Here is a 15,750-nt window from a genome sequence, read left to right as displayed (position 1 = left end):
TGAACGTTTGTGGAAATTAGCTGTTAAGCTGTTCTGGTAGAAGACCTTTGGGGAAGGGTGTTACACCTGAGAATCGCAGCAATTATGCTCCAAGCAAGGAGCATCCTCTACCGCATCAATACAAATAATAAATAGCTGCACTATATTCTGGTGTGGCTGCTATATTTTCAGTATAGGATAGAGATTTGGTAGAAAAACATACATTTACGTTAAAGTTCCCTTAAAGTTACATTGAATTCCCTGCAGCACTTTAAAGGGTGACAGCTATATAATACATTGTATAAAAAGAATTAGAGGCAAGCAAGGTGTGAACCAAATTCCCTTTTTATAAATAATCTTAATTATATTCACAGTTGCTGATTAGTGTTCTAGGAAGGAAATCTTTTACATCTGTTTTCTCAGATTCCTGGTTGTATGCAGTGGATTGGTGTTAGAGAGACAGATTTCAAAAGAAATTTTAAGCACTGAAGGTGAAGAAAAGCACCTAATAAAATTTAAAAAAACTTCTAGCATGTAAATCCATATTAATTTAATGCTAAATACCTTGTGAAAGTCTTGTGACAAATTTATCTGCAGCCTTTACTGCCTAAATATCTTCCAGTGTCTGACCTTGTTTCATCAGTTAAAAAACTGGCCTGAAGTCACTTGCACACATAGCACACCTCATCTGTAATAAAAATTCATATATTCATCTGCATCTTACAATGTGTAACAATCTGCTTATGCTGACAAATATTTGCTTCTTTGAATAGTCCCTCTCAATTCAATTACTTTTCCTGAAATCAGGATGCTGCATGGGGCCTTTCGCTATTAAATAATGTTAGTCTAAGACATAATTCCTGTTTGGAAATTCTGAGATGTCAAATAATGTGTTGTTCCAAAACATGAGAAAAGGAACTTATCTGTATTACTATTGTTATTATTCTAGCTTTGGTCTGAAAAAGACCAAGTGACATTTCATTTTGAAAGATCTGACATGTTTCTGAAATCCCCTGCCATTGCAGCGAGGCTGGCAGCTTGAAAGCCAGAGATTTTCATGCTTATGTGTTACTGAAAGAAGAGGATCCTAGAGGACACAACTCCCTATCAGCAAACTAGGCAGGTTGCTGACGTGCGGAGAGTCATGGAGGAAAGAACCATTTTTCCACTAAAAGTTTTGAAACATCTGCAGTCACGTGGCAAATGATTCTTTTTAGCTAAAAAGAGGAGAGTGTAATGCTGATGGAAAATTCCTCTTCAGCTGTGTTTTTGAGGGTTGACCTTGTAGGTTGATAGTCTTGAACAAGAGCACAGGTAGCTCATACTTCTGTGGGACTGCTGAAGCCTGCTGTCACAGCCTAGAAATATCTCAGGATAAGCAGCTGTTGCCTTGGAAATGTCCAGAAAAAATGTAAGTATAAATTGCACTCCACCACTTAGGCAAAAGCATAGTTTTCCAGCAGCGCTGTTCCTTGATGAAGGCCACATCCTTCTATGCATCAAATGAAAACATACTTTCATACCACATATAGTAAGGCTGTTGATGTTATTACCATGAAAGGTCATTGGGGAAAAAGAAAAGTCAGACATTTAGACGGATATTAGAAATACTCAAGTTCCCATAATGAAAATAAGATGTTGGAGGACTCATTAAATCTTTGGAATTCAAGCCTATTTCTAACTACAAGAGATCCTATGATTCCCCCCAGTTTCCCTAGTACTGTCACTGTGGGAAAGGGGATATTGAAAAGGATTGGCACTGTCTATTTTCAGTTTCTTCTTAGGCATTTCATTAATGGCATCTAAAACTCTCCATCATTAGAGCCTTTGGATAAGCAATACATAGGAAAGATCTAAGGTTTTTTTATAGGTAAAACAGGTTCCAGTGGAAGATATGGAAAGAAGGTAATGCAATCTCACTGCTGCAGGCAGATGGTGGAAAATTACAAGCTGTTCTGCATGCACTTAATAGAATAATGACTTCAAGGGTTCCTCAGTACTGTGGATAAAGAGATCGCATACTTAAAACATGTATTATAACATTAATGGAGTATATAGTGAAGATAAGGTAATTTTTGTACTTAAAAACATGCTTAGTTTGCATTTTTCTGCCTTTTTTTTGTTTCAAATGTCGGAAGTATTGGTTTTAAAAGTTGCATGTGAATATTGTCTTGACATTCCAAATGCAATTTTAGATAACATACTTTGCATGTATCTAGCACAGTTTTATCGTAGATGTATAGTAGCCTGAGTCAACTAGAGATTTAACCTGAGTATGACTCATTGGGGGAAAAAAGGATTGGGGGAGGGAATACTGTGTTGCTTTATTTAGACATACTGAAAGCTGACATTACTTTGTTTAATACTTGAACTATTTCTGCTATGTAGTTTGGAAACTGCAGGTAGACAGAGGTCAGCTTTTGTGTTTGGAATGTAATAGGGTTATTATTTTGTTGTGGAGAGAATGATCGTTCTTCTTTTAAAGCTATTTGAAGTCATCCAAAGTTAAGAGCCAAGGAGATCTGAATGCTGGCATTTCTGGATGGCCTTCTTATTATTGCAAATTGCAACTTGGTGAAACAGGTCAATTGTAAGACACTCTTTTTGGTAGTGTATTTTTATATTGACCCTATTTTTACTTTAAAATGTATACATAATTTAGGTAATACTAAATGAAAGCATTAAGTTCATTTCATAATTCAGTTGGGTTCATAAAGTAAATTTTTGGGGAATTTTTCGCTAGAAAGAGCTTGCAGTAATTCTGCCAGTGTTCTCTGTTGTGACTGAGTAGTGGTGCGCTACTTCTTCCTTACAAATTATGGAATGTTAGTAATGCTTTACCACTACTAGTGATCAGTAACAATTGATCAATGTAAGTTAGAATGCATAGGTGTTTTTTTCGTGTTTTATTGTATGATATTCGTGCCTATCGTGTTACAGAAATACAGGCCAAAATGTTTACAATTCTGTGACTATACTATACGGGTTGAGTTTTTGAAGTGTAGATGAGCCAGCAGCTGCTATAATGACACAGCAAGAGCCATAAAATCAGTTACAGTATACAGCATGTCCAAAATAATAGAGACAATCTCAAAGTAATTAATAGTCCATGGTAAAACTCCATCTTAATAGTTCCATGTGCTTAATTGCTCATCTCTCCTGTTTTTCTGATGCATGAGGGAGCTTTCTGCTGCTCTTGTGGGGAAAGCATCTGAAATCTTGGGTCAGAGGTTGGGGGGAACCACAGCACTGAGCTTCATCCTTTCATCGTGACACCTCACCAACTCTCTTGCGTTCCCTTGCTGTGACGCAGTGCTGTGGCCTCCCCCTACCACGAACAGGCTTGGTAGATGCAGTCCGTTGACCGATCACAGATGAGTCTAGCAAGCCTTGTGTGGCAGATGGCATTGCAGAGGCAGAGAAGGCTCACAGGACTGTGCTGCAAATGCACGCAGTCCAGGTCGGGCTGCAATGGACTGGGAGTCTAGAGCCACCTTGTGCTCAGTGAGTAGGCTGAGAAGCCAGTTGTGAGTGATCCAAGTTCGAGTACTGGGGGGGCATTTTGGGGAAGGACACTTTAATCTCTGTCCCTTTTAATATATATCATGGTTCTCAGCCTCGTATATCCTGCTGACATTGAAGAGGAGCTCAGCATGACCTTGAGTAGTTTTCCAAACTTTTGTAGATTACTTATTCTGGAGTAGTCAGAATATCTATTGCACCTCTTTCCTCTTGCCTTACATTAGCTATAAATGCTGTCTGAATCATTCTGCAAAAATGAAACAATTAATTAAAATAATTTAATTTGAAAGTATTCAAAAATAAAATAATTTTCTTTCTGCCCTTAGCTTACTTTGAGCAATGAATCATAGCAAGACTTGTATTTGCGTTAGTCATTCTAGCATGCATCCATAATAAAGCTGTCTGCTTCACTGATTCAGATCAAAACCAGACTATTATTGTGTTGTCATTTCTGCATACCATATAGCATGACATTCACATGTTGCTTCTAAAAAGCATTTACTAGGGGACTATGGCAGAAGCCAATAAAAGTAAAAGACTTTGAAGAAAGCTTTCTTCGTGAGCAGCTTGTCAAACTGCTTTGAATCCAATCAAAGTAATAATTCCAAATTTTTCAAACCAGGGTTAGCAAGGATAAGATGGATTGTATTGACTTGAGCTGTGGAACATTTTCATTGTTGAATGTTTAATTCTTTGTTGAAGGCTTAGTCCTTAAAAACTTATTTTATGGGCCATGTGTGAATGAAAACCTTTGTGCTGTTCACTAACAACAAAAAGAAATCATGTGGCCAAATGCTGTATCCAGGATAAGCCGTTCACTTGGTCTTTCAAATATTTTCTTCTACTAATTCACATAAAGATGTCACTGATGGCTTAAACATTAAAGAAGCTTGACACAGAAAGCTTGTGTCATATGCCAGAGACACAAGAAGCGAGAAAATAGCCCATTCTGGCCAGCAAAAAAACCTCATGGTTTTCTCATGGGTCACAAAATAGTCATCTCTTAAGGTTATTAGAAACATTCTGGTCTTACCTGCGTATACTAAACCCTATACATTTTTACCTGAAAGTTGAACCCAGTGATTCGTTTGTACTGAAGTATTCCAGTCCTTAGGTCTTTTAAATACTCTGTCCCATCAGCATAGATGTTGCCAGTAACCCAGATAATCCTAACAGGAAAACCTCCAGGGTTTTCCCAGCCATACAGGGAAAAAAGTCCTTTTTCAGTCTCAAAACTGGCAGTCAGTTTGAAATGGAAGCATTGAAGGCAACATCTAAGGAGAAGGACTTTCCTCACCAGCATACTTCACCAGATTGTGTATAGCTGCACAAATCCCTGAGGCTCCAGAGAAGACTAGCTCTCCTATCTAAATACATCTGGCCAATTGTGCATCAGGAAGACAAATGTTCCTGTGCATCCCTTTCAGGAAACCAGCTGAAGCCCTGAAGCATGAGATTTGATTAGAATCAGTGGCCTCGTGCCACAGTGAACTGTCGGGAGCTTGTGGAGGGCAGCCCGTGGTCGCCTGCTCTACTGGGGGCCATGGAGAAAGGGTGCAGTCTGAAACGTAGACTAAGGGAAGGCAGAGTATGCTGCCACGCTATCCTGCATAATCTCCTGTAAGACGAAGGTTCCTGGATTTCTTGAAGAAAGAAGCTGTATTAAAATTTTTTGTTTAAAAAAGATTATATATCTCATGGATGTAGTGAACGTTCTGCTTTTTTTTGGTCACTGTTTGCTATTTTATTATCAGTATGTACCTTGTAATGATTCTGTATCTGATGTAGGATTTTAATTTTATTCCTTATATGCCTAAAAATGCCTTTTCTTTGTCTTTAATTCTTGTGTTGAGTTTACAGTGAAAGCCACTGGACTTAATTTCCATTTGTATCACTATATTTTTTAGCACATATTAGTTTTTTTATCCCCCTTTTACTCCATGCCTCCTGGTTTTGCAGTAAACACCATGGATTTTTCATCTCCCATGCAGTTCATATACATGGTCTTTTGGATACTAAGCTTTTGATCTTTCTACACTTGTAAAGGGCCATTTGGTTATCTTTTGGCTATGCCCTATTTCAGTTAAAGATTTGCATCTACAGTGCAAATGTGTTTTCCTGAGTGTTTGGGAAAGTCTAGATTAAAACACTATGTGCATTAAAATTACATAGAGACAGGGTATGTGGTGATAAAGGACATGGGTAAGGCTGTAGCATTCAATGTCGTCTTTGCCATGGTCTTCACTTGTAAGACTGGCCTTCAGGAATTCCAGACCCCTGAGACCAGTGGGAAAGTCTGGAGCAAGGAAAACTTACCCTCGGTAGAGGAGGATCAGGTTAGGGAGCATTTAAACGAATTGGACACACACAAGTCCATGGGACCTGGTGGGATCCACCCAAGAGTGCTGAGGGAGCTGGCCAATGTCATAGCAAAGGCCACTGTTGATAATCTCTGGAAGGTTTTGGAGACTGGAGAGGTTCCTGATGACTGGAAGAAAGCTATTGTCACTCCTATCTTCAAGAAGGCAAGAAGAAGGACTTGGAGAACTTCAAGCTGTTCAGCCCCACTTTGATCCCTGGGAAAGTGGTGGAGCATGTAATCCTGGAAATAATTTCCAAACATGTGAAGGACAAAAAAGTGATTTGAAATAGGCAGCATGGGTTTATGAAAAGGAAGTTATGCTTCATCATAACCTAACGTAACCTTTCAACATAAAATGCTGCTGAAAATTCTAGGTTTTGGCTCCTCATTTCAACTTTGCTTCCTATTTCTTTATTTCCATCGTATTGGTCAGAACCCAATTTTAGTTCTAGGTTTAATTTGAGTGCTTATCAGTGAGCAGAAGTTCTCAAGCATGCTTTTCTGTCAACAGCTTGCCCAAGGAAACAGTATTGCCTCTGTGCACTTTTAATTTAGAAGTTTGCTTTTGATGTGAGTTGATAGTCTATAAGGAATTCTGAGTATTGACATTGTTTCAAAAAGGTTCTGAAACGTTTCTTGTATAGTCATCAAACCAACCACTTGTGTCCTTATGGCCTGTTAGTAACATTTTCTATTGAATATCTTTATGCTTTCTATCCATGTTATGTAATTAAACCTGGGAGAAGCTCTCTGATCTCCCCTTACAGTCTTGGTGGGGATGCCACATACTTGCAATACAGTTGCATGTGGTTACGCACCTGGCGTGTTGTGACATTTGCTATTTGAACTATCAGAATTTCTTTCCCTGTTGTCTTTTGTCATTATGGGTTATGACGGAATTACATGTATTATTTTTTTAGCATTTTTAAATGCATTTCAGCTGATCTGTCTGAAAATATCCTGTCTAGATATGTATCATTACACAAATACAACTTGAAAGAAGGAAAAAAAAGAAGCGAGACAGTGTCAAAGGTAACAGCAGTTACAGAGGAGTTGAGTTATGACCCCCGCATTGTTGCATGGGAAGTAGCTACTTCCCTGTTTGCATCTTGTCAAGAACGATGGCAGCTTCTCAAAGCTAAGCTTAGAATGCTAAAAGAAAACCTTAAACCATTAGGACTTGTTGCCTCCAGATCTAGTAAAACGGTAGAGTTGAGTGATTTATGAGGGACTGCCCTCAAACCATTGGACAGAGAGACAAGGAAGGAGAAGCCACTTTTTGCACCAAACAGCGTGGAACAAGAATGCCAAAACATATGTGCCAGTGGGCTTAAGGGAATGCAGCGTAAGATACTGCTGCTGTTTTACGTCTGTCTCTTTAGGAGATAAAAAAAAATGTTGGGAAATAATTCAGAGCATTTCAGTCTGTTTAGATCTGTGATATTGACAGTGTGAGCAGTTTTTTGGTCCGGAGACTAGCTTGAGGAATGATCAAATTACAGGTTCTTGATCCAAAGAAGGTCACAAAGAGGATGCTTTGGTATAGAAGTGAACACTGGAGGCACAAATGAAGAAGGGTTATGGAAGAGGTAGCCAGAGGCAGTGGGATAGCTTGAGTGTGAGCCCTTTGGGTAGGGTCTGTGGTTTTATGTATGAATACGGTGGCTAGCGTGTTGGGAATGGAGTCTCCCTGCTGCTGAATGTGAATTTAGTAGAATTTGGTAGGGCTTGCCATCCCCCCATTAGCGTCAACCAGTAAAACGTGCATACTTCTGTCACAGGACATAATCATAAAACGATGTTGTACAGCCTCCCAATTTAGATCAGAACAGTGTCTGCTCAGATTGAGCGCTACTGTAAGACAAATCTTTCCTAATAATGGGGAGCTCATTTCTCAACTGTTTTTCTTTTATTGACTGTTAAGGTCATAAGTAGGTGGCTTTACTTTCAATGGTATTCCAATATCTCTGGTTTTGCAATGAAAAGCTTGAAGAATATGCATGGTGTAAGTCTACTAATTTCCAGTTTTTATTAGTAAACTAATGCCTGAAAAAAAAGAAAAAAAAAAAAGCCTTTCAGCTATATGCACAATATTTCTTTTGGGTATGTTGTGCATTGATGCCATTAATGCATTTATTAAGCTCTTCACTTTCATAGGATTTACAATTTGTATGTAATAAACCACCATTTTATGACATATTTTTAGATTTTCTTAGCAGAATATTTGACTCATCGTGCAACAAATCAGTAGTGAAGGGGGAGGAGCAAGATGTTTTTGTTAGAAAATGTATACGTTAAAAAAAGCTGGCCCACTATATGCTTGACTGGTCACTGAAATGCTGGAAGAAATGTTACTAAGTGTGGAATTACATCATCTTTCCTCTATACACAGAAAAAGCCCAAGGAAATATCATTTGTCATAAGACCTATGCTCCGTAATCTGAAATGCCACTTTACTGCTAAGAGCAAAAGGATAAGAAAACAAACAAACAAAAAGCACATAAAAAAAACCAAGAGCCTAAAGAAAGTAGTAGTGAACAATTCAAATTAAATCAGCTTTTTACTGAAGTAAAAAAAGGGGAAAGAGGAAAAAATCCTTCAGTTTATTTAATAATTACAGTTCAAAAAGAAAAAAATCAACAGTGCATAGACAGAGAAGATTGTGCACATTAACGTTCTTTTTATATTTTGTTCCTTATCTCTACAGAAAGTTATGATTATTTATAAAATCTGACATTGGGAGTCACAAAAATTTAGTTAGTGCCTTTCTTTGCCTGCAGATCTAAATCCCGTTTCCTCGTCCAAGACTGCAAAAAAAAGCTTAGCACAGGGGACTCCCACAGCACGTAGAAAGGGAGAGGGGAGAGTAGCCTCCTCCCCCTCCAAAACTGAGGATCACGTAATGATGTCCGTTTGCATCACTGCAACGGTGACAGACCTGTGGTGATGTGTGCTTACTCCTTGCTTTCTGAATGACACGTTTTGCTGAGGGCTCGGAACAGCCACAGACTCCATGAGCCGGAAGCTGGACCTCAGACAACTCCTTGAGGGAGCAAAAACAAAGCCCCTGCTTAGCTGAGCCGAAGCAGGATTGATGGACTTTGTGCTAAGACTCTCGTTGTCCTGCTTTCTGTGGTGCAAACAGCGTGCACTGGACTTTCTGCAGGCACGGAGAGAGGAAGAGGTTCAACTTTCTCAAGCCTGGGGTAGACTAGAGGAAGGCAGCCACAAGAGCAATGGTTGTGTTTGTCTCAAAGGAACGGGCGGGATCTTTCTTGCTGCCTTATTTTCAGCAATTATATACATTTCTGTGATGGACAAATGCAAATATTTTGTGAATTAGAGCTGAATACATAGCTTTAGAGTTAAAAAAAAAAACCAAACACATTGAGCCTTCTATGGTTTCTTGACCTCCACTGAAAAAACCACAAACGAATCAAATTTTATCCAGACAGAGGTTTGGTTAGTATTTCCACTGGGCAGTTAATGTGCATTGCCTCTGTTATGAACCATCTGCAGGGTTTTCGGGAAGATAAGGTCACGTGTGTTCGAACCAGACAGTACAGAGTTGAAACTGGCCAGTGGTGCTCACTGGAGCTTCATGTATTTCAGAGTGAAACTGAGGCTTTTTACATTTTTAAAGAGAAAGCAGACGTATGTATGAAGGCAAAATAAATGACCTTCAGCATCAATCAGACTGAGCTTGGAACGAGAGTAGAAACACAGCACCTTTCTTCCCATCCATGATATCAGCACTTCAGAATATGCCTCTGGTGGACCTCACAGTTGGCTATGACTCACAAACCCATAATAGTTCAGGACTTGCTAGCTGAGGGGCTGTTCTTCTCCATGTGTTGTACTCTCCCCTTTGCACACACTAGAGATATTTGCAGCCATACCCCCTTGTATTGTAAGGCAGGAAATTGGTGGCAGGCTGGTCAGAAGTGTGCTGCAGCCCACTCAAGTTCCTAATATTTCAATGTGCTTTAATTTAAAACCATAAGGAATCCTTAGGCTTTAGAGTTCACTTTCCAGCTCTTGGCCTGAAATAGTTAATTCCTTAAACTACAGCTCATGTTACAAAGCTGATTTGCAGGCATTTGATGTTGCTTTGAGAATATGCTTTGAGCATGGAGAGCCTTCTGGTTTTGTAAGAATTTTTGTGGTTTCACTGTTTTGTTGTTTCTTTTTTATGGTAGAGCAGTGAAGAGATGAGGATAAGTATCTTTTATAGAGTTCAACCTGAAATATATAAATAATGAAACAGAGGTCTAGTGTCAGTACTGAGCGTTAAAAGAAAAAAAGAAACCGTGGAAAGTACAGTACTTTATTTTCCCCCCACTGAAGTGCTTTACCGCTCTTCAGGTAATACAGGGTATAGAAAAACCGTAATTAGCCAGTCAAAATATGTGGAGTCAGATTACTAAAGAAATGCTCATTTGGGACTAAATCCTGGTCCTGCTGAAGACACGGGAAACAAAGGATGCGGAGAACCTCAGCTGAAGTGCTGAGTACCTTCGAGGACTGGTCCTCTCTTTCCAGAGAACTGGAAAGATGTATTTGAGCTTCACCTGCGGAGGAAGTCGTTGCATGACAAGACAGGGATGACACCATTCAGAAGGACTGTCTTGGGTGGAAATAGCAGTTGCTGTGATTATAGCTTCCCTTCGTTCTTCCAGGTGTGTCTGCTCAGCTGACCAGCACTCGTCTCCGTCGGAATACCTCCGTGGGCACCCCGTTCTGGATGGCTCCAGAGGTTAGATTCATGTTTCAAAACATTTTGTTGGTGGTATTCAAGTTGCCGCATTCTGCATTTCTGCTCTTTGTCTTTCTTCCTGACCACTGGACTTTTCACCAAATGAAATAGCAATGTCCTTTAAAAAAGTGTTTTAAACCTTTTTTCTTACATGTTTACATTAAGTTAAAATGGGGTTTATTTTCAAAATTGCAAGGTTAGAGCCAGAGAGCAAGACATTGAATTGCTTACTGAAAAGTTACAGAGGAGAGAGTACTACCGTTGATCCTTTCCAGCCTTCCAAGCCCTGAAACTATAGGTAGATCATCTCCCCATGGATGGAAGGAGCCAAGGGTGGTACTGTGATACATTGTAACTTTTATTTTTGGATTTCTACACCTGGAAGGTTTTTAATACTTGATAGCCATAGCTGACAGCAAGAAATGGAAGAGGTTATTATGAATAAATGATGCAGTATGTATGTTTGGAGATTTTTCCAGCCTGAAATTGAAGCATATAAAGATGCATTTTAAGCTGAGACAGGAAAAATATTTTTATATAAATAAGCCTGTGTACTTACACTATTTGTGTGCACACAAACACAGGCGTATACATCTGTTTGTAGCACATGAAACTGCCTTGTTTATGCATGTGTATTTTTATAAACATACTCTGTTTATACACATTGGTCTAGCCATGGAGCTAGCAGTATACACGTTGGTTTAGACCTGTAGCTAATGGTAGGAAAAATTCTAGGTTCATCCGGATGAACTGAAATGTATACGAAATGAAATACATTTGCTGTGATCCAGTGGCAAACATGTTGTCAAGAAATTGGCTTTATCTTGAAATTGGATGATTTGGCTGAGTAACGACCCAGTAGGTGGTGATAGTGAATTTAACTTCGGCTTTCCTGCCTGTTTCACTTCATGGAGAGAGCAGTATAGTTCCATGAGTGATTTTGAAGGAATAATCCATAGAAAAGAGATTTAGGGTTGCTGAGTTTCCTGCGACTTCCCTCAGCCATGGGATGCAGCTGAATAGCCAAGGATTTGCACCCTTTTGTCAGATCAGGGAACATCTGGTCAGAGAACCTGGTGTTCAGAGACACCTGCTTTCTCTAGTTTAAGCATTGCTTCTTTCCAGCAACAGGGTGCTTTAGCTCGCTAAATGTGTGCGAGTCTGTTTATTTCACCCAGTATCTCCATCCTGTAAGAGATTCTCCCAGCTCTGGGTGTACTCTTAAATTCAGACATTTGAACATCCAGTGACCATCCCAGTCTTTTACTCCAACAGGTGATTGCCTGTGAGCAGCAGCTAGATAGCTCCTATGATGCCAGATGTGATGCGTGGTCACTGGGTATTACTGCAATAGAGTTGGGAGATGGAGATCCACCTCTTGCTGATTTGCACCCTATGAGGGCACTCTTCAAAATACCAAGGTAATATCTTGATGTGTTTATTTCTTGCTGGGTTAGACTGAACTTTTTCCTTTACTGTTACTTTCTTCAAACTTTGACTGTGTAAGTATGTAGAGTTTCTTTATATTATTTATACTAGGAGGAGGTTAGAAATACTTTGTCCAGCTGTATTTTCTGCAGGCTCTGCTTCAACCACGTGCGCACAATGAGAAGTTCAGAGCTGGCTGTGGCTACGTTTGAGACAAAGCCATAAGGCCACCTCCTGAGTGGACTGCTGCCCAATATACACGAGCACAGGACTTAGCTGAGTCCCGTGTATTCTGTTACAAAGAATGACTTATGATAGAAATACAGAGTCTGAGTATGGCACTGTGAAGAACAGGCCCCATACGTGACCTCCGGAGTTATCTCATGTCCTTTGAAGCAAAGTATTGTTCTACCACTCACATACATTTAGGCTGCCACTTTTCATTAACTTGTGCTGCTCCTGGCAGTTCCAGCGTTGCTGTCCTCAGGCAGTGCAAATAGCAACTTCTTTTGTGTTTTCTTTGAAGCTGGAGATAAAAGTACCAAAAGTGCCTCTTACAGTGTTTCAAAGAACATCGATCTCAAAGTATGTAGGGGATGATCATACAGCAGTTTGTGGATTTCACTCTAACAGCTGGAGCAGTACCACAACAGTTGAGACCACATAGTATACATGAGTGCTTCACATCCTTTTCAGTCAAGTCACCCAAATTAGTTTAAATTACCTTCACTTTTAAGAAATCTTGGCTGACTTGGCACTGAAGCAGAGCATGAACGCCCTTCTTACCTTTATTGCTATGGGAAAAGCAGTTACAAACTGCTGCGGTCAATCATTTCAGCTAGGCCTTCAAAAAACATCTGGCTTATACCCTTACAAATACTGGGCACCTTTCTGCCGTGGAGCAAATATAAGATCAGTACCCTTTCATTCTATTAAGTAAAACCTGAAAATGATAGAGTAAACATCAAGCAGCAATTAAAGAAAAGCAGTTATGACAATTGATTGAAAATGGACAGAAAAGTCACCTTGTCTGTAGGTCATTCCTTTTGTCTTCGTGACTGGCCTCAGTGAAAATGGCACCTCTGTTTGAGTGGAAGACAACTGTTAAAACAATTTGAACCAAATTAACACCTAGAATAAACAGCCCTAACAACAGAAAAGAAAGTAGTAGTATTTATTTACAAGAGATCTGTATTTAGTCCTTCACTTGACTTCTGATTATCTTCTGACGAATGAGAAATAGTTAATAAAGAGCTAGTTCCACCTGACACTTTGTTCAGCAAGGTGATTAATTCAGTCCTCCTGAGAAAACTTAAAATAGAAATTCTTTTTAAAAATTCTCTTAAGAAAGTATATTATTTCAGCCTTGAAAAGAGAAACTTGCCATTACAAGTGAATAGTGATTAATGGGTTGTTAGTTTCCTTTCAGTTTATTGATTTGATTTTAAAAATTATAATGATTCTTAGCTACGCTTGGTAGATCATCTGCACGCTATTTCTCCTCGTTAGTTATGTAAAGCAGGAGAACCAGTGAGGCATTGTATCATCTACCCATGCTCCTTTTACCAGTGGAAATCAATACCTTTTTTCATTGGCCTTCTAAAACTCATTACTCAGCCTGCCTTCACACATTGTTTTTGTCAAGTAGTAGCTTATTAACTTATCATCACGCTGACCTTTGCAGGAATCCTCCTCCAACCCTACAGCAGCCTGAACTGTGGTCACCTGAATTCAATGACTTCATTAACAAGTGAGTAACAACTGAGACCACTGTAGCTGCATATGGAATATGTGTAAATGTCATATGTAAAATATATTTGTATTCTCTGTGGAAATCTGTTACTACTAATGCTTTTCCTTAAAAACCTACAAATGACATTTGTAAATCCAGTTTGGCTCCAAGCGAGGCTCCAGATTTAAAACACAAAATAACAACATTTTAACACACTTGATGTTTCTGTTTTTCTTAATTTAAAGAATATTTTGTTTTAAAATGCAGTAACTTAACTTCTTGGACTCCTCAGTTCTGTGAAATCTTAACAATTTTCAGTACAGAGCTGTTGTGATTAAGATGGATGTATTTATTATGGAGGTATGAATGAACTACAGACAAGCATTTCAAAACTTAACAGCAATCCCTCAATGATCACGTGCTTTTTCTGCCAGCACAGGTGCTTGACTAAAGATTATGAGAAGCGTCCAACAGTATCTAGTCTATTGCAGCATGATTTTATTAAGCAAATTGAAGGAAAAGAAAACGCGCTACAGAGGCAACTCATGGAATTTATTGATGTTCATCAACAAATGGGAGTCACTGAAAAGGCAAGGTAAAAGTAGCTAAAAAGTAGACCAGTTGGGACAATTGTAATACTTTCACTGTTTCAGAATGAAAGATTCACCTCTCATAACTTTAGCTGGCCAAAAAGTAGAGAGCTTAATCTTTGGCATTCCCTATAGAACCAATGAAAAGAGAGGGGCTTTCTCTTTTCCCCTTTCTTCTGTGTCTCAAGATGCAGATTAGGATCCCAGCTTTCAGAGGGCACAGCAAAGGGCTACGAAGGTGATTAGGGGACTGGAACACCTCTCTTAGGAAGAAAGGCTGAAGGATTTGGGTCTCTTCAGTCTGGAAAAAAGACGACTGAGGGGGGAATCTTACCAACACTTAGAAATACTTAAAGGGTGGGTGTCAGGAGGATGGGGCCAGGCTCTTTTCAGTGGTGCCCCAGGACAGGACAAGAGGTAATGGGCACAAACTTGAGCATAGGAAGTTCCACCTAAACATGAGGAGGAACTTCTTTACTTTGAGGGTGGCAGAGCACTGGAACAGGCTGCCCAGAGAGGTGGTGGAGTCTCCAACTCTGGAGACATTCAAAACCCACCTGGACGCGTTCCTGTGCAACCTGCTCTAGGTGACCCTGCTGTGGCAGGGCGGTTGGACTGGATGGTCTCCAGAGGTCCCTTCCAACCCCTACCATTCTGTGATTCTGTGAAAGCTAGGGTTAGGTGAAATTAATGTTTGGCATTTTCTTACATTTGCATCATCAGCGAATGTTTAGTTTAAGCAAGTATGCTAAAAGTAACTAGTCAGGTTCCTGCAAGAGTGGCATGCTACTGACTGAAAGAAGTGGTCATAGTACCAGATCTTGTTTTGAAAACTTCTAATCTTACATATTATTGAATAGATACTTTCTTTCTTCTGCTAGTATTTAGTAATACCAGTTCTGCATAAATCACTTAGCACCTGTTGGCTTTTATTTAAAGCAACTGAAAATGTCTTGGCTCAATTTTGCAATTTAAAAAAAAGACCACCCAGTACACTGAGGTAATGTGTCAGATTTGAAATGTAGTACAAGATTAGTATTGATGTATTACTGGTGCAACTTCTCCTGTGCTTCAAGGTAAAGGATGGTAATTTATTATTTTTTTTTTAAATGGAACATAAAATTTAAAATAAATGTTGGCATTATCATCTCTATAGAAAAAGCTTACTAAAATCTACCACGTATCCTTTCACACATATTTATAGTAGCAATATATACAGCCATCTTCAGTTCTGATCTTGGAGAATTTTCTGTTTACTCTATCCTTTCAAGATGATAATAAAAAATATATTTCTAAATAATTTGTGATTTTCAAGTTTTCTTGGGCTTTGTGTAAGTGGATATGGGACTAGTAGTACTTCCTCTTTTCTGGCATTTCAGTA

The 15,750-nt window shown here is 39.2% G+C and overlaps 1 protein-coding gene across 1 annotated transcript in view; it reads left to right on the top strand.

The window, feature by feature from the left end:
* MYO3A (myosin IIIA) overlaps nt 1-15,750 on the top strand; it is a 121,176-nt gene that overhangs the window by 39,452 nt on the left and 65,974 nt on the right. Inside the window, exons 6-9 of the mRNA XM_063324623.1 lie at nt 10,543-10,619; nt 11,895-12,040; nt 13,732-13,797; nt 14,219-14,374. Of these exons, the coding sequence (XP_063180693.1) occupies nt 10,543-10,619; nt 11,895-12,040; nt 13,732-13,797; nt 14,219-14,374 (445 nt within the window). The remainder of the gene's footprint in view (nt 1-10,542; nt 10,620-11,894; nt 12,041-13,731; nt 13,798-14,218; nt 14,375-15,750) is intronic.

This window comes from Chroicocephalus ridibundus, chromosome 2 (assembly GCF_963924245.1).
Source record: "Chroicocephalus ridibundus chromosome 2, bChrRid1.1, whole genome shotgun sequence".
NCBI lineage: Eukaryota > Metazoa > Chordata > Aves > Charadriiformes > Laridae > Chroicocephalus > Chroicocephalus ridibundus.
Note: the sequence above shows the minus strand (reverse complement) of the source record. Positions and strands in the feature narration are given on the sequence as shown.